Source organism: Centruroides vittatus, unplaced genomic scaffold (assembly GCF_030686945.1).
Source record: "Centruroides vittatus isolate TY-2023 unplaced genomic scaffold, ASM3068694v2 scaffold_861, whole genome shotgun sequence".
Taxonomy (NCBI): domain Eukaryota; kingdom Metazoa; phylum Arthropoda; class Arachnida; order Scorpiones; family Buthidae; genus Centruroides; species Centruroides vittatus.
This window is the reverse complement of record NW_027122718.1, coordinates 4,854,327-4,874,087: the sequence shown is the minus strand read 5'-3', so window position 1 is coordinate 4,874,087 and position 19,761 is coordinate 4,854,327. Positions and strand designations below refer to the sequence as shown.

At 29.4% G+C, this 19,761-nt stretch overlaps 2 protein-coding genes across 3 annotated transcripts in view; both read right to left on the bottom strand.

The window, feature by feature from the left end:
* Positions 1-572: 572 nt before the first annotated feature.
* LOC136989990 (transcription factor NF-E2 45 kDa subunit-like) lies at positions 573-3,677 on the bottom strand. 2 transcript variants are annotated; one of them, XM_067288299.1, is made up of 6 exons: positions 3,469-3,677; positions 3,135-3,392; positions 2,962-3,053; positions 1,548-1,730; positions 961-1,335; positions 573-845 (listed from the first exon to the last, which is right to left on the bottom strand). In XM_067288299.1, the coding sequence occupies exons 1-6, from the start codon at positions 3,671-3,673 to the stop codon at positions 630-632; spliced, it is 1,329 nt and encodes a 442-aa protein (XP_067144400.1). In that variant the 5' UTR covers positions 3,674-3,677; the 3' UTR covers positions 573-629. The 2 variants fall into 2 exon arrangements, with proteins under 2 accessions (XP_067144400.1, XP_067144401.1); XM_067288300.1 differs by lacking the exon at positions 1,548-1,730.
* Positions 3,678-4,486: 809 nt separating this feature from the next.
* RpL8 (ribosomal protein L8) overlaps positions 4,487-19,761 on the bottom strand; it is a 263,507-nt gene continuing 248,232 nt past the window's right edge. Inside the window, exon 8 of the mRNA XM_067288418.1 lies at positions 4,487-4,504. The gene's annotated coding sequence lies outside the window, so the exon portion shown is untranslated. The remainder of the gene's footprint in view (positions 4,505-19,761) is intronic.

Below are 19,761 nucleotides of genomic sequence, written 5' to 3'. Positions count from 1 at the left end.
AACAATAACTTTCATACATATAAGAAAAGGGTAGATTTGCATTCTAATTAATTTAGATTAAATCGTATATTAAGCAAATATTAAGATGTAAATACGAATCTGATTTCATCGATTGACTGGTGTCTCGTTAACCGAAGGGTACCTTCATCCTACTTTTTATAATAATAAAAACTATTTTATTTTTAAATTAAAAAAGTGCAATGAAAACTCAGTTGAGAATATTGAGATGGGAAAAATGATTAGAGCCGTTTTTTAATAAATAATATACAAACTGTCCCAAAACAGTTTACAAACTTCAAATTTTTATATAACATGGCTTTGAATTGACATAGGAATTTGCTGTGGTTCAAATTATGTTCCACTTCAAAAAGATTTTCAAGTTGATACATCATTGACTAATCTTTCCTGTCTATTGTAAATGAAAAGGATTCAGAACACAATAGAGGAAATAACAGAGGAAGTGAAATATGAGCTGAAGAAAATTTACTGGTTAGATTTTTTTACTTTCCAGAGATGCAACATATGTTTTTTTGTGCTGGTTTTAAATTGAAGTCGTAAACTATCTTGGGACACCCTGTATTACAAAATAGAGTTGCTAAAAAATCGTTCTGTTACTAACTTACATGAGTCTAGCAAATCTCTGGTAAATAATTGCAATTTACTTTAGGAATTTGCTTTAAAAATTGTTGAATTCTGTTATAACTCTCTCGCGCGTGTCTAAGTTTATCAATTAATGCCCTATTGTCTTTTATTAATGATTCTTTTTCGGTTGAAAGCTGACTAAACTCTTTTTGCAAATTTACTATTTGATCTAATTTCCTTTTCCTACAATTTTGTGCTGCAACCTATAAAAAGAAAAAATAAATAAATAAATCAATCAAAATTTAATTTCTTATTAATTTATTAAGAAAATGAAATGCATACTGCAAAATGTAAATACAAAACAAAAACAAAACTTACTTTATTTTTTCCTCGCCTCCTAATATCTCTTGCTAATGATAATTGAGTGTCATTTAATTCGTGTTTCGATAATCGATCGTTGAATTCATCAATTGGTAAATTTACTATATCATTCATAGTAAGTGGAATCTCGTTCTCTTTGGCTTTCTTCTCGTCCTTTGACAATTTTCCATTTTCTCTGAATGTTTTCTTGTCTTTTTGATGTCTAGTCCTGCACCTCAATTGCATATTACAGGTAGCTTCGGTGGCACGTCCTAGAGCAGCGGATCCAGAAAAAAGTTCTGAAGCGTTCGGTAAACCAGGATAATTATTGTAATTAATGGGATTATAATTTCTCAATTCTTCGTTGTATCCATTCAAATCCATTCCGTTCTCCTAAAATTGCACAAAAATTTAATATTAGAGAAATTCGCAACACGTAAATAAAAAAAATTTACATCAACTACGCTATTTCTTGTAATATTCATAAATATTTAATTGCTAGCGATTGCGAGCCACAATTTATTCAGAAATGATTAATGTCAGCACTTTTTCCATTTGAATAAATTTTGAATAATTAAGATAACGTTTAAATGGTTCATACGTACATCGTAAGGATAACACTTTCTTCCATACATGTGATGTTTTTTCTGTGGTGTAATTTGATTGGACGTCGATGGAATATCGTGAGGTGGATTAGAAGCAAAAGAAGCCGGATAGAATCCTTGTTTCATCCAATTAAAGTCTTGTCCATTATGAGATAATTGATCTGGACAGTTTTCTATCCACTCCTGGTTAAAAAAAATACCAGTATTTTAATTAAAATTAGTATAAAAATTGATTTTAAAAGTTGTAAGTAATGGAATTTTTTTTTTTTTTTTGTGTTTGCTGTTACTTAGAAATCGTTCGAATTTAACATGAATGATGATCAACAAGCAACTTAACACTCTTCGAGATATTAAATCGTTATTATTAACTGTGTAAATTATAACTGATGCTCCTTAACTGTGTATTGACTTAACTGAATATGATTTAATTTCTGTTAATTGAAAAAGAATTCAATGTCAAATTAATGGTGAAAATAGGAAAGTCGAGGGGGCGAGATGTGTTGAGTAAGGAAGCTGTAGAAATGCAGGTATCTAGTGTTTTCTGACTGTATTAATTAACTAGGAGAGCTTAATGCTCCAGTGCATTGTCACGAGGAGAACCCAGTCTTTTTCTTGTCAGAGACGAAATTGTTTTCATTTTATTGCATCACGGAGATAACCGAAAATGTCAAAGTAAGATATCCTAATAATGGGTCTATTGTCCGAAACAAACTGGTGATGGGAAAGGCTTTGTGCATTACGAAAAAGTGTTATGACTATTGCATTCAATGACGTAATGCAGGATACACTGCAAGACTTATAAGTGGTACGTACGAACTTTGGAAGAACTGTAACTACAAAAGGTCCAAGTTTCGGAAGTGTCCTTTTGTAAATGCTAATATCATTAACGCAATAAAACTTATATTAAAATACTGGTGTATTTTTAACTCTTCCTTGTATGATATTACATTCGGACGACCAGTTGGCCAAAACAACGAGTGTTGCCCTACCACCCAGGCGATCCGGGATTGAATCTGGGCGAGAAAAACCAGATCTTCAAGAGCGATTGAATCCTGTTACTCCACCACCTGGCCAGGCCCGCAATGTTGAACAAAGGCTTATAGTACTATATTTGTATTAAAGAGTGCGTTACATTTAATTTGTAATACGTAACTCACCAACTGGCGAGATAGTAAGGAACAGGAATCATACTACGATGGATATGATTAAAAAACACCTTAATGCCCACAGACTTCCCTGAACACTGGGAGTTCGGTCGTGGGTTTGCGCCTCACCCGGATGGGCTGGCCACGTGGAGTTTCCCGGATTTTCTCCACTTCTGTAACGCCTGAATAGGGCCACTTACCCTTAAAAGACCTCCTAGGCAGATTGCAGAAATGTTGAGTTAACTTAATAAACAATAAACAAAACTTACTTCACTAGATCTAATCCTTTCAGATCCTAAAGAATCGTTGCTGGTTTCAATATGGTCTCTGGATGTAGAAGGCCTTGCTAATTCTTCGTAACCTAGAAAAGTAAATGAGAATTAAATATATTAATTTAAGTTTATAGAAAGTCCATTTAGACTGCAAATAAAACGTAACTAACCGTGATGCTGTGGTGCCATTTCAATAAGATTCGGATTCAAATTCATTTGTTCGTGACTATTTGTTATTAACTCCGTTAACATGTTATCTTCGTGATTATTGATATTATTATTTGTACTGCTTGCACTGTTATAATAATTACAATAATTTAATTCGTGTTCGTAATTTGCTTGTGTCATATTCACTGTCGGATTGTTATCGGGATCATTAGTTAAGGTCGAATATGAAGACATTATAGCACTTCCCACATTTGGTTGATCTGATAATGTTAAATATCATTAAGATTAAGAAGAAATAAAAATTTTAAATTGCAATAAATCTGTCAGAATACTTACGCCCATTAGTAATATTAAATATATAATTCGACTCGATCATATCGTGTGGTACGTCACCATGATACATCGGTCCATTAATTGACATGTTGTTCATGTAGTGATTGTCCATGGTTTGTCCATATATAGGGGAGGGACGTAGCAGTGGGACAGCGTAATGATTCGAAAGCGGAACATGACTATTTATCTCATCCCAGTTTCCATCCATCGTCCTACTGAAAGAAAAGCAAATTTCCATTGGTAATTCAGATTGATTCGAAAATACTTTGAAATACTAAATCCAAAATATGTTTAAAATTAAAGACACTCGAATCAAAAGTAAAGAGAATTTTTAAAATTGTTTCTGCTATTTTTTCCCTCCCACAGATACAGTAAGGTCTTGACCCCCAGTGGCGCGTTATAGCTTCGTGGTGTCTAGATGAATTTGAATTAGGTGGCCCACGTATAATGTTGACTTCAGGAATTTTTCTTTGCCTGAATTTTTTGGGAAAATATTTTCTTATAAAAAGATTGGGACTTTCTATCGATGGGGCGCCAAGCAATTTCTCTTTTTGCCCATAGGATAATGCTGTTTACTACCTTTTATCCAGTATATCATCTTTAGATGCGATGATTATGTATCCTACAGTAATATCAGATACGGACGGTCGTATAGCGAGTTGATTAAGGCGTCAGATTACTACACTGGAATCCAGGAATTCGGATGAGTAACCCCAGAATTTCTAATGAATGGTCTATCTCGTATATTTCTCGCTCCCATTGTGGGCCTCGCCCCATCAAGGAACCAATCATTATGGGTTTGGCAAGGCCCACAATGGGCGGCCGGGTGGTGAGAAACGGGATCGGACGTATCAGGATGAAGCATCTCCCGAAAATTTCCTGGTTTATCGTCTCGTCTGGAAAAGGGAAAGCCACTACTAATTTGAAGTGGAGAGCATATATTTTAAATTAAATAAATTAAAAATATGATTAAAAATTGCAGCTCGGCATTGTGGCAATGTCACAATAAATTATTTTTCGGTTTTTTTTTAACTTTAACGATTGGAGAGATTCCTATAGTTCTAAATTCATTTTGATTCGATAATGCTATTAAAACTTTCGTTGACGATTAATTTCTAATATTATTGCATTATTTTTTTACTTTAATGGTGATATTGTTCTGTTAGATAATAAAATAATAAAGATATAATAAATAATTAATTGCAGATAGTATGCAGATAGTATACAGAGAGAGATAATTAAATTAAGTATAAGTATATATAAATATATATATTATTAATACTTAAATAATTACTTATATATTATAGAAGAACCTCGCTAATTCGGACTAAAATCGCCTAGTCTGAATTAATGAAGGTCCGAATTAGCCAGGTTTTATTGTAGGTGTATATTCATTATAATCGAGTAATAATTTCAAGACGTGGAATTTTCCAGGTGGGGTTTTCCAGGTAAACATACAAGTATTAGACTAAAAACATTGTAAAACAAATAATCTTTCAAGCGGAAAAATTTAAATAATATTCATATAAAGACGTCTGATATTTAATATTATAGCACCCCTCTTTGCTAGATATTAGATGTTTCATCTGTATTTGAATTAATAAACTCAAAAACGAACTTTAATTTGTTATGATTGCTTATATTTTACTATTGTTCTACTGATGATTTTTAAGTCTGGTAGTTGCTTTCAAACCTATTCTATGTGGATAAAAGAACTATTCTAATATGAATAGTTATGCTGACAACTGTACGAATACAATTGACAGTATAACTAATAAGTACTGTTCATTCAAATCATGCAATATATAATCATGCTATTCTGCAGTGTTTCTTTTAGAAAAACATACTCCGGGAGGATATTTTTCTGATGTGAGGGAAGACAAATGCAATTGATTAGCTAATTGTATATCTCATACATATATATAGTACACACACACAAATACTTATACATGAATTATTATTGTTTTAATGTGTTTTTACAAAACTGTTCGTATCAGGTTATACAACGGTGTATTTTTCAATCCTCGAAGGGCATTACTCTCCAGGGCACCCCATGGAAGTTACGTTCGGAATTACTGGATATCAGGGTTTCTAAGTATTTCGTTGTGAAACGTATAATCACTACACTATACAGCTATATTTCTCAAATATCATATCAAGTAAATTAAGATGGTCTGTTGAGTTATGCTTATGATACAGCTTTTAAGAATTTTAATTTCTCGAGAAATTAAATCTTCGGAACTATAATAATTGCAAGTATGCACAATTTTTATAGTTTCACTTAGCAGCGATGCGATGGATATCAGCTGTAAGGGTGCGACTATGCCACGAGCGAGCGAGAAGAGATGATGACTTTTCATGCTCACTGTTTCTCGCTCTCGTCTGTGTGGTCGTAATCCTGTATCCTGACCTACTTAAACTAATGCTTAATCTACTATGTCTACTAAGATTACTGGTTTAATTAATTAAGCTTATATATCTTATATACAGGTATATATAGGCTTACATACAATACGTAAAAGTTATAAATTAAATTAATAGATAAATAAAACATGTTAGTTTGCTAACTGTATATGGTTTTTTGAATAAACTAGCTTTTAGTTTACCTTTAAAATTTCTGCTAAACGAGAATAAAATAAGTCCTGTAAGTGGTTTTTTTTTAGATTTCTCAACAGAATTACGAATTAAATTTAACGCATTCTTTAATACAAATATAATACTGTAAGCCTTTGTTCAACAATTCTTTGGTGTAGCCTATTGTATTGCATCGAACGTATACTGAAGGAAACAAAGCTTGAACACCTATTTTTCAAACAGTACAAAATACTGCAACTTGAACACAAACTATATGGTGTATTTTCTCGGACACATGGCAAATTTCATCACTAAATTTTCCTCAGTTGTTTTTTCAACTGAGGAAAATTTAGTGATGAAATTTGCCATGTGTCCGAGAAAATACACCATATAGTTTGTGTTCAAGTTGCAGAATAAGCACCGGCACGGTTTCATAAACAGTACAAAATACTATTTTAGTGAGAACAGGAAAACTGCGTAAGAATTTCTTTGACTTTAATAGACGATCGATAACATATTGATATTCGTCTTAGAATTATATTAATACCTAAATAGTTATACAACTTTTATAAATAGAAAAAGTTCTCTTCTTGTTTCTGGTTTTCATGCAGGAAATGACGAATCTTGTTCCTTATATTTGGAACAAGATTCGAAGACACTAAGCTATTGATAGATAAATGTATTTCGTTCTTAAAGACAAAGAATACGGATTTAACTTGAAACGGGGATAACAAAGAAATTAAAATAAGATAATTTGACAATCTCCTGTCTCCGTTGTTTCTGTTATCTTTAATTATTTCAGTTTCGTCTTCAAGTTTTGGTGAAATCTTTCAATGCGTAAAGCATACAAGTAGTCAATGATATGCACAAACTAAACTTGTCCATGTGATAATTATAATAAATTGTAATGAAAAATAAATGATATCTAATTTTTTATGTATTTGAACTGCTTTATATTTTTAATATAATAAATTTAGCTATAAAAATAAACTTTAAATTAATTTGATATTCAATTTTGTTACAGGCCTAGGTGTATCTTTGCATTTGATTTCGATGATGCTTGATCTAAAATACAAGGTATTATTACTAGAATTATATTAAAAAATATATAAAATTTTGATAACTAATATAATTTTATTAATTATATAACCGACTATGGTAAAATATATATATAATGAGTTAAAAATAGGATAAGAGCAATTACTCATAATAGATTTCATGCAAGGTATTATCATTAATTAATTTACAGTTTAAGCGTATAGCATCTAAATCATTTTAGATTTTTAAAAAAAAATTATTATTAAGAGTAAATAATTTATTTTATTAATTTATGCGAATATTTAATCTCCAGAAAATATAAATAATATGGTAGAAAAACCAAATTTTGTGTTCTTAATTACAAAATATTGATTTTTACAACGAATTTATAATTATATTTTGAGATATCACCAATGAATTTAATAATAATTTCGAATATTCGTTAGGTCCTTGAAATAATCTATTAATATGATTATGATTATAGTTAATTATATTAAAATAGATATTATATCCTGTATATTTTTACATTATAGTGAATTATTCATACGATTACTGTATTGTGTTGGTGATTTTTCTTGTAGTGTGCTGTTCTGTGTTCCGAACTACTTACATTAGAAATGTGTTGTATATTAAGTCATTCTTTTATTTACAGCTTTAATTATTAATATATAAATGAATAAACGTGTATTTATTCGAATTTTATTGTTAATTGGGGCGTTTAATCAAACCCTACACTTTCGTATTCCGCCTTTCTCCCCAGCTCTATATGCAGGAATGAAACATTGGAGGAATAGAGAGGTAAATAAAATATTGTGACTGATTTTTTATTTTTTCAGCCAGCACTAGGTCTGTTAGAAACAATTTAAGTGTAAAAATAAGTAACAGTAGCCTAAGTTTAATATGAGAGAGAAAGTATACTGTATATAGGCACTACTAAGTTGAGGGGGCACCTCATAGTCCCCATAGCTAGTTAGACGTCCTTCTCTTCCTTTGTCTTTTTAGATTCAAGCAATGATATTGAGAAGAAAAATATAGTGTTATCTGATGCGATAAGCCCACCAATATTTTGCATTATACTTTGGAACTGTTAAAATCTGTTAAAGGGTATAATGGAGACTATCTCCCCAAAAAACTGTTATAAAATATTGAGACATAATTTGGTAATTGCGGAACTAGAAACAAACTTGTAACAGATTACTTTTTAGGAACTGAAGAAGAATTCGTTCGGACGAGAAATATTCTAAAATTAACATTCTGTAAAGAAGAAAACAACAGAATAAATTGGCTTATATCAGAGCTGATTTGAAAATATTACTCTTGATTTAGAAAACAACGAGTTACTTCAGATTAATACATTTTTTAGGAAGAGGGAAAGCTCCAGAAGATTAAGAAGGGCCTTAAAATGCAACTGAATTCGACCTCAACATCTTGTCGTGGAATTATCAATGACCTCTCATCTCGTGGATTCGAATGTTTTGGATTTTTTTTAAACTAACTTTTCATATTTTTGTTTTTTTGGAAACTTCGATAACATATTCTATAAAAATTTTCTCATCGATAACCGTTATAGAAAGTCTAGCACATCAACCAGTTGGCCCAGGGAGACCATTTTGGTGGCTTATTATTGATTGTTTTTTTAAAACATTTGATAAACTTGATCCCTGTAATGTGTCTTCTGTTAACTATTGAGTCAAAAAATCTAAAATAATTCTTAAGTCGAGTATAACATGAGCAGTTATAAATGAAAGTGGTAAAAGTCCATTTATTCATTACATAGAGATATTTAAGGGTTTGTGTTTGAATAAACTGAAAAATATTGACAAACGTTATTACGTTTTTAAAACTATAAACTTGTTAGATTTTTCTGGTGCAAACCGGAAGTCACATTATTTCAATTCAAAAAGCTTCCCCCGAAAAGTGTTAGATAGATGACCGGCACGACTCTATTGTTAAAGGAAAAGTATGATGTACTGTACTGTACAAGGGCAAGCCACTACTAATTTGAGATGGAGAGCATATATTTTGAATTAAACTAAAAATGTGACTTAATTAAAAACTGCAATAATGTCTCGTTTTAATGTAAAAAAAAATACGAATGGACTTATGAACCGTTATAAATGAAAATGGTATATGTGTGTTCCTAATTTGTGTATTAATTCTGTTGAAAACGTTTAATTGTGGTTTCTTAAATGAATTTTCCATTTAAATTGTTAAACTTACCGTCCTTTGGACACTAAGAAGGCTTTTTTAATAAGCTCGGGACCACAATTGAGCCGGGTGGTGAGGGACGGAGCCAATATATCTGGATGGACCACCCGAAAACATTCATGGGGGTTCGGATTCGATTCCGAATCACCAGAGCGGTAGGCTGCCACCTTAACCTCTGACATCCGACTTTCCTTTGATAACATTGGGTAGACAACCCCTAGCAATTGGCCTTACGAGTACTTTACGTTTTTTGGTTTAAATTTCTTGATTTATCGGAATGTGATTTTAGAAAAATAGTTTATAAATAAATTATAACGCAGCAATCATTTTAATAAGGCTATTTCTGCCGAATTACTACAACTATTAAATGATAAACATTGGTCAGAAATATAACGCTTGTTTTTTCCGTGAACTAGGCGTTACTACTCGAAATTTAATCTTATAATTTAAATTAAACAATTAGTGATTCAGGCTTCGGACATTAATTTCGAACGGTATTAAATTTGCATCCGGAAATAATAATTTAGTATATTCACTACATCAAATTAGAAAAAAAGAATTTTTATCAAAACAATTACACAGCAATAAATCATTAATAAAGGATCCAAATTTTAAAATTTTATCGTTTTCAGCAAGTCTTTACCTTCCAGAACCCACCAGTGACCAAGTGAAAAACCACTGAACAATGGTCGTGGGTTCGCGCCTGAACAACGGGCAGATCACGTGGAGTTTTCCGAGTTCTCTTCATGTTAGTAACACCTAAATAGGGGCTAGTTTTCCCATAAAAGACTTCCCGGGAGGTATTCTCCCTCGGAAAAACTAAATTAAACCTTACCTTCCATCTCTAATGACTTACAAACTACCTTATAAATTGCAAAAGTTGGGAGAAGAGAACTTCCCGAATACGTTACAATTATATTTTTTTCTGACTTTTAGTATACAGAATTAGAGGTTGATTTTTATCTAGGTTTTAAATATCGGATTATCTAGTTTATTTTGAGATGAATAAAAATAAAATTCAATTCGGGATATGGAATTTTCAGGGAGATGTTCACGTGCCAGTTTATATGAAGAAGATATATGTAAATAGGCCTATCACGCTGAAGAAAACCTTGTGGAATCTATCATCATATTTCTTTCATAACAGCGATTGAATACAATAGCATCGTTTTGCACGGATGATAGATGAATACAAATATACTCTACAATTATGTAAATTTATATACAAATAAATGTATGCAAATATACAAAAAGTCATAAATAATAGTATTATTTTCTGTAAAATCTCTAGCAAATACATTAAACTTTATAGCACATACACAGAGTATTACAATTCGTGAAATGAACAAAAATATGCTGAAAATTCTGTAACAATGTTTTAGTTAAAGCTTCAATGAAGTCAATTGTCATTCAAGCTATCAGCCGAAATATCATTTTGAATTATGTTATTAAAGAAGAAGACACAGACACGCATATAAAACGGGCGGACATACATAGGGACTAATAGGGCTTAAGCCCTGGCCCCAAGTGTCAAGGGCCCACGAAAATTGAATTATTATCATAGTAAATTTTTAATATTTTGCTAATTGGAAAATGAAATATTCCACTTTTGTTTAATTATAAAAATTTTAGCATAATTAATTCTTCTTAATTCTGAAAGGATGTTGCCTTTTTACTTTAATCCTAATTTTATTATTTATTTTCCTATATGTCTACTTATTAGTTAATATTATAATAGGGGATAAAGGAAAAAAAATTAATTTATTAAACAACATTCTAAAAAATTTGTTACCTTTGAATCCTAGCCTTTATCCTAGCCTTTAGACACAAAACAGCTCATTATGTATTCGCTGACCACGTCAATCATGACAGAGGTCAGAACAAATGAACATTTTGTTTTGAATTTGTTTCTGTAAGTATCCCTTAGAATTTATTTCATAAAGAAACGTTCAAGACATGAGAATTTAGACCTTCTGAGGCCCTAGGCACAGAAGATTGGAGGCCCTTCTATATAACTTTACGATATCATAAACTAATAAAGAATTGTATATCAACAATTAGACGTTATAAATTTCAAAACTTGTATATTAATTTCTTATTTTTGAAAAAATAATCTCACTAAATGCTTTAAAATATGTTCAAATTTGTAGATCCTTTGTTTAAGCCTGTTTACTAGGAATCTACAGTTTACTACACTACTACTAATAATAATAATAATACAGTTACTCTAATTTTCTATAAAATATTACATTATTAATGATGTATTTTGAAAGTTTTAGGTAAATTTTCTCATCTTTTTTTCTAATGGATCACACAATATTACAGGGATGAAAATTACCACTTTCGAAACTGTCCTTAATACTTATATAAGCGTGCAATGTATTCGATCGAAAAACAAAACACATAACCTGCTGTGACTTGATGAAACATAAAACATAAATAAGCAGAGAAAGTAAAGGATTATATAGCGTACTACTTTCAAATAATATGCGGTGCCACATGTAGCATAGATTGCGTGATTAATCTACATTCACGTGACTATAGGAACGTTACGGTTGTAGGTAACTTGTAGTTTAAAAATCATATAATAGACAGTTAAATATATATTTTTTTATTTAAATAAAAAGCTTCGAATTATAATAATTCTTCAAACAAAAACGTCCATGTCGAGTTTAACATATTTTAGTTATCTTTTTGAGTAAACTGATAAGATTCTGGAAACAATAGCTTATTTTTGTTACAATGGAGTACAGTAACTTCAAACGATTACTAGTAAACGAATGTAAAAGTATTAAAGAAATTGTTAGTTTTATAAATTATTTTTAAAACATTTTAAATTCGCTATCGGATTTTATTATTTTTTTAAAGAAAAAAAAAACAATTCTTTAACTGTAGATCTTGACAGAACTAAACATCTCCAGACAGGTGGAGAGAGTGTATTCCATAACAGCAAAATTATATGCATTGCCACGCAACTGACTGCTTAAAGGTGTCGAGGGGTAACTTTTAGCTACAGTGAAAAAAATATCCTTTGGTAAAGAACATTAGCTAAGCTGCTAAAAAAAACGCATTCTTTGAACATTGTTACAACTCAGGAAAATATCTATAAACTTCATTCGTTCTAATAACACGTGATTATCTTCATTAAATAATTGTTACTATACTTCAAAGATCTTAAACTCTAATATGATTTTTTTTTTATGATTAATATTCATACAACTTGTCATATGAAAAGTCATTATGACAACCAATCAGATACTTGTTATAGATGATTTAGCTAAGTTATTTTCATTCATTTGAAATTGGAAAAACTATGTTAAGCAATAGGAGGTAACTTTCTCACATTTTAAAATACAGTAATCAAATTAACACCAGAATTACTAAAACGTAAGTTATATAATACAATGATCTCAGAAGTTTGTTTCTTAACTGTTAGATTACGTAAAAATCCTCTAATTAAAATCTTTAAAAGCGAAATAATAGTTCATTGTACTCTAGAAAAAAACACTTTTAAACACAGTATTTATTTTCTTAAATTAAATCGAATTAATTTATTCGTTACTATTTTATTCCTTTTAAAATATCCTATAGATAAATATCTGATCAAATAACTTCATGAAATATTAATGTAGTATTATAAGTAAGTGTACGGTAACTAGCGAGGCGTACAGAAGAAAGTACATTTGTTAAACAACATGAAGATCCCCTACAGCGAAAACACATATTGAAGAGGAATCCTTCCCATTGTTGCACTCTTTTTTTGTAGGACACCGATAAAATAATACCAATTTTTAAGCTATTGATACATCGCATATTACAAAAGTTATTTTTTTAAATACTAAACTAATTTTTTTTTTTTTTTAAGAAGAATTTAGTAAGATCGTTTCGTCATATTTGACGTCGTCCCACTTTGAGTGGTGGAGGGGCCCCTTGGATATTTATAAGAAAGGAAAAAAGAAAAAAAAAAAAAAAAAACTTTAAAAATTCTGTTTCGGAATTGTCTTATCGTAAATACATGTAAAAGTACTGACATGTTTGTAGTATTATCTCGTTGCGCCATTTTTGCGACTGTAGAAAGGAAAATACCGTCACTTGCTTGATAAAATAAAAGAGGAAGTTGGGTATACGGCGGCTGAGAGTCGGGATTAGAATACATCTTTCTCTAAAATTTACTTACTTTATCATTAAAATTTTCATAGATATTTTAACGTATAATTGTCGACAAGATTTTTTTTATGTATAACACGATTTTGCCTTGTCTTGAAGGACCTACAGATGTATAAAAACACGTGATAGATTCTAGTTATAAATGAAGGACATTAAAAGTGGGATTCTTCAATCGATTGTGTAAAATATTACACAATCGACTGAAGAATTGACAAGGAACAATTAGATGCTATGAATACTTGGAGTTCCCTGCAGAGAGATGTTTCGTCTTGCGTGCTATCATTTATTTCATATAGAACATATGGATTTAAATATGTACAGAATATTTTAATATTTTATTCCTGTATTTTATAAATTTAAAAAAAAAGAACAGATTTGCCGTTAAAAATTGAGAAAATAGTATTTTTTGAAAACCGTATTAAAGCCTGGTGTCTTTAAGAAAGCTTAAGAATTAAAAAGTAAAAAAAAAATATTTCGAATTTAAATTAATACATTTTCGTGTATAAACAAAGTTTAATTAAGTTAATTATCTTTTATCACGTGCTTAACAGCTGTAAAATACAAAAACATTTCAAAATCCTTAGGCAATATTTTTCTATCCGCAACGTATTTGCAAGTAAACTAAGCTAAAGAAAAATGAAAAATAAAATATTTTTTTATTTGTCCATTTGTTAAATTTTTCTGAAAATCAGAACCTCAAATCTGTACAATTATCATATATAAAAATTAGAAATTTACATATGACTTAACGTAAACGTATATGTTCTTTTGATTGGCCAACCGAGTTAAAGGAATAAATACAAACGAAAATTCATCGGATAAATCGACCAGTTAACTGTAACGTTAAATGATAAGAATATTAATTTGCAACATCACTCTATTCATTCAATACAATATAGTGAGAGATAATTTTCTTAAAGGATCGCGTAAAAAAAAAAAAGGCCATAATAAAGTTTAACAGGTAGGTTCTAGCGGGTAAAATTTAAATCAATAGTCTTTGTTAGCTTTAAAATATTGCAATAATTTCTTTTTTATATTCTAGTAAAACTAATAAATTTTTATAGATCTTAACTAATACAATTATATCTTACGATTGTTTATCACTCTAAGTAGATTCGACCTTAATATAAGGCATTACAAGGCCTATCGTCGTCTATAGATTTATATTAATTCTAAAAACTTACTTTATTTTATGTGAATTAATGAAAAGAAACAATTAATTTCCAGCTACATAATGATAATCTTTTAAAAGGTAGATAAATTACTGATTATAATCGTTAAGGAATTAACAGAGCAGCAGCTCTAAACAACAACTAATCTGAGGTCCTCGCCATTGTTTCATTTATTAATGCATAGATTCTATAGTTATTTTTCAGTTTAGAGCGCATTAAATTGGAGTTTTCAAGGAAGTTCTTACACTGTTTATGAGATAATCCGCCACTGTTTGTAATTTATACAGATTTAATATTAAGCGAGTTGAAATATAATCAAGGCAGCGTAAAATATCTATTAAATGACATATCTATTGCATATAAAGTAAATTTCGTTTTTTTTCCTGACAAAAATTAGTCACATTATTGGAATTTTATACTAGTATACGAGTCTAAAAAACAAAATATTGTTAACAATACGTTACTAATTTAAGTCTAAATTGTATAAATTCGTTTTAAGATGGCCCGGTAAACAGAAAAAATAAAGTAAATCTATATAAATCTAAAAATATATATATAGGCCTACTCATAAATATTCTAATGCATTTATTTGTCTGTTCGACATATAATATTTCTAAGCAAAATAAAGTTAGTTACAGTTAACTCAAATAAAAATATAATTAAGAATAACTTTTTTTCTTTCTTTTTTAATGTTTCGTCATTAATTTTGACTAATGATTACATTAGTTTTTCCGAAAAACTTTGCATGTTATGTAAATTTTTTTTAGATACGATAATCCCCGTTAAAAAATAATACATCATTTGAACTGATTCGTCATTGAATGACTAAATTTAAGTTAAAATTTTACTCACCTACCTGTTGAATAAGGTCCTTCCTGATCTGGTTGTAACTTTTGGTTCGCTTCTTTTACAACTTTTGATGGCAGAGGGCGATACTTGGCCTTTATAACGTACTGATTGAAAATGATTGGTTGTTTAAGTAGCGAGCAGCTTTTTACTGTTTAAGTGTTGCCAACTTTAACGTATAATTAGAATTTTTACAATTTTATAAGTATAAAATCGATAAAAAATTTAATTTATTTTAATATATAAGCCTACATCTTGCTATATAAGTAGATTTGATATAATTCGTTAATTATCTTATTGTATCGTATATGCTAGTTCACCGTTATTTTGTACTTTTAAATAGTCATTGTATAGTATCAAAATAAAATGCAAGGCTTCATTTAGTGTCATAAGAATATATATTTTCTATTTATACATAATTCCAGTTACGATTGAAATGTCTCTAGAGTAGTAAATCCTAATCGAATCGAACCGCTAGTGAATTTTTTTTTAAATAAATATTATATTATTAATATTAAAATATATATGTTATAATTTAGTTTGTTTTAATTTTTATTAATATTTTCACCGTTTTCTTTAAATATTTTCAGATATGAAAACTATTTCGATAATTTCTAAGAAGTTTAAGAAAAACAATTTGTTGTTTACTTACACACCTGTTAGGGGTGGAAAATTAGTTTAAATGATAATGCATAAAACACATTGTTTTTTTTTTAATTTGTAAAAAATTTAAAATATAAATTACAATTATTAATTATTATAAATGAACTTAATTAAAATATTCTTTATGCGAAAAATAAAACACATTTAGATAATGATAAAAGATAGATTTGGGTTTATTAAATTGGCATTTAATTTAACAATTTTCAGTTATTTATAACTATTTTAAGCACGAATATATTAATGTATTTGAATTACTAAACTTAAATTAATGTTAATTTTCTGTACTTCAACTATTCTTGTTTATGATAATTAATAGACCTAATACCATTCTAAACCTTCAATATAAGTTTTAAAGGAGTAGAATTTTTAAATTTATATAATAAAAATTAAATTAAATAATATAAAAAAAAAAAAAATTATAACTTAATTTTAAATAGAACTTTATGAAATTCTCGTTTTGTAAGAAAATCTTTTTGGGTCTAATACTAAAAAATTGTCAATGGTTATAAATTATATATTTTATATAGAGTAAATCTATAATTTTTCATTTTTATAATTTGATTACGGTTATTAATTATATATTTTTGTCAATATTTATGAAATAAACGTGATTCGTTAAGATTATTTAACTTATTTATATGTAGCTGGTCGTGTTAAGTAGATTATATTTTAAACTGTATATTAATTACATTATAGTAGTATTTAATTAATTAATTAATTAAAATTGTTCCGTTTACTTTACATTTTTAAGATATATTTTTACCGTTACTACTTGATATTTCTACAATAAAATTATATTAATCGCTATTTTATTTATAGTACGGTTCGTGGGTTTTACTTTTTTTTTTCTTTTTTTTTAGATTGAAATTTGTGGAATTAAAAAAAGAAACCCAAAATGTGCCTCTCGGTTTATTTGGTACTAGTCTACTCTTTGATTTTAAGTTCTAATGCGAATTCTATGCAGTTCTTTCTTACAGGATATTGCTTAACAGCACAGGAAACTTAGAAAATGACCAATTGTGTAAGTTTACTTGTCTTCTCTATAAGTTTTTAGACAACAGAAGAATAAAACAAGTAATAAGTTTCGATAAATTATTCGAAATTTTCCATTTAAAATGTAGATTTATTTTTAATATGAACGAAAATTAAAATCATAAAAAGTTTAGGCGGAAAACTTGGTGTTTGCAGGTTTAAACTTTCATAACAACACCTTATGTTAGAGAAAAATAAATAAGACAGCATTCATATTTATCATATTTTTTTATTATTTTCTTCCATAGTATACTCATAGATTGGCGCAGAGATGTCAGTAGAATAATAATAATAATAAGCGTTTAGCTAATTAAATTAATTCTACATTTTAATTACTTAAATTATAAATAATTAATGCGTTATAAAAATCTAGCAAAAATAGCATTATTATTAATTTTTATGGCAAAAAATATAGAACAATTTAAATGCGAAGGAGCGAATTTTCGTCGAGAACAGCAAGCGAGCGAAATTAATAACGAGCTATTTACTCTTTCTCGTTAAAACCATTATGCAGTAACGGTTTATTTATTAATTTTCCATTTGTGTTAGGGAACAAAAGGAAACGAATGAACGTCGATGTTTGTTATTATCAAAGGCGAAACCAATGTTTTTTCTTTTTATTGTTATACAAAGAATAGATATTTGCTGTTATTTAATGCAAATAGTTAGCGAGATTTTTCATTTTAGCTCGTGCGTGGTTTTGTTTTGCTAGAGAGAGAGAGAGAGCGATAACGCTTTAATTTGCTACTGTTATCGCCATAATGGCCATAGCCTTAGGTAAACATTTCTACCAATCTCTAATTATTTTACAAAAAAGATAACATTATTTACTGGTGTTTTCTGTCTTTACTTGTAAACTTTTAATTAATGAGAAGTGATAATTCTTATTAATATATGAATTCTATTATCATATAACAATAGAATGCATTTAGTCCATTATTTGTTTGTTATTTTTTAACAACCCATTAAGTTCGTTTCAATTTAGAATGGGCTAAAAATAGCTCATTCTAAATTAACTTAAATCGTCACGTGTGAACATCGTCACAATTCACCTGAAATCCCCTTTCTAAGTATTGTGTAGGTACTGTACTTCTCATTTACCTTATACCTCTCACCCTTATGCCCAAGATTGGCTCTTCCAATATTAGGCTATTTGAGCATATTATTTTCTTGATTGTCTCATTTTCTATAAATATTTTAACGGAAATTTCGGCTTTCCAGACTTCGTCTGCGAGTACCCACTCGTCATATGCATTGTTCATCTATTTCTGCCCCCTTCTAAGTTCTATCTCATTGTCAATTCTTTTATCGTATCTTACGTAATGTATACAACGTTGAACATCTTTTATACCAAGATTTTAAGTGTTTTAAACGTCATTCTAAATGAATTTTGTATTATTCTTCAGTTCTCGTTATGTTTAGTGTTTTATATTGTTACGGAGGAGGAAATCTTTCGTCTGTAAGACAATTCCTAGTGTATTAGTTAAAATAAATAAACATTTTATAAAAATAACTAGCTACGAATTACCTGTGGCTGATAAATCACACTTTGAGAACCAGCTTTAAGCCCTCAAGACACTAACTATATTATAGGGTCTATTATCTAAATTAATAGAGGCGAGACAATTTTTTCGGATAAACGATCACACTTGGTATGGAGAATAAAATATTAGAATTAAAATAAATAATTGTATAACAATTAAAACATGTTAGTGCATTAAATCCTGTTTTCTATGTACTGTTTCTATGTAATTATAAAAGACTAAACACATTGATATCAGATTACATTTTTTCAAGTCTCTCACAAAATGCAACGGTATTAAATTAGAATACATAACCGTAACCGACATGCCTGAGTATATGTTGACGAAGAGACTAGCTCTAATAAACATATTATGCTAGGATCTATTAAGGCTCGGGGATAATAATATTCCTGATATATCTCATTTTTGATGGTCAAGAACGTGGCTAACAGGTGGTCCAGACTATTTGTTCCCCAGATGTTACATTTGACCCGTTATAATTGGACACAGTCACTTGCTTGTCTGGTTGCTTCCGTGTAGAAGGAGGTGTCTAAACGATTGTCTTCATTCGTCTTGTTTATAAGTTGCTGGTTAAGTTTTGAACTTATCGTGATCATTAGTAACAAAAATAATTCGTATTTAAAGTAATTTTTCCATTCATTGTTTCGTATTCTTATCAGTTATAAACAAAGATTTGGTCTTAAGGCAAATGTGTTGGTATAAGAATATCGTGCATACACATGTAGTTTCGTTTATTTTTATAATATTCAATTAAAAATTTTATTTAAATATGCTATTGAATAACAAGATAGACTCAATAAGCCAGTTCGTGCATGGCCAACGGACTGGTCGCGTGGAGTTTTCTGGGTTTTCTTCGCTTTAGTAATACTTAAATTGGGGCCAGCTTTACATAAGTCTTTCCGAGATGCATCCACTTTGGCAGATCGCTCACGTGTCGCGTTGTTGTAACCAAATAAACCAAACTAATTCTAACGAGCGATTATTTATTGTGACCGTCACAATATTTTCAATCCTTTTAGCGGTCTTGCCCCTGTATATCATACTTTTTCTGT

Coding starts and splice junctions, on each gene's coding strand:
- LOC136989990 (XM_067288299.1), bottom strand. CDS start 3,673: ATGGATGGAAACTGGGATGAGATAAATAGTCATGTTCCGCTTTCGAAT. Junction 1,731..2,961: donor AAAGGATTAGATCTAGTGAA/GTAAGTTTTGTT, acceptor TTTTTTAACCAG/GAGTGGATAGAAAACTGTCC. Junction 1,336..1,547: donor GAAAGTGTTATCCTTACGAT/GTACGTATGAAC, acceptor GTGCAATTTTAG/GAGAACGGAATGGATTTGAA.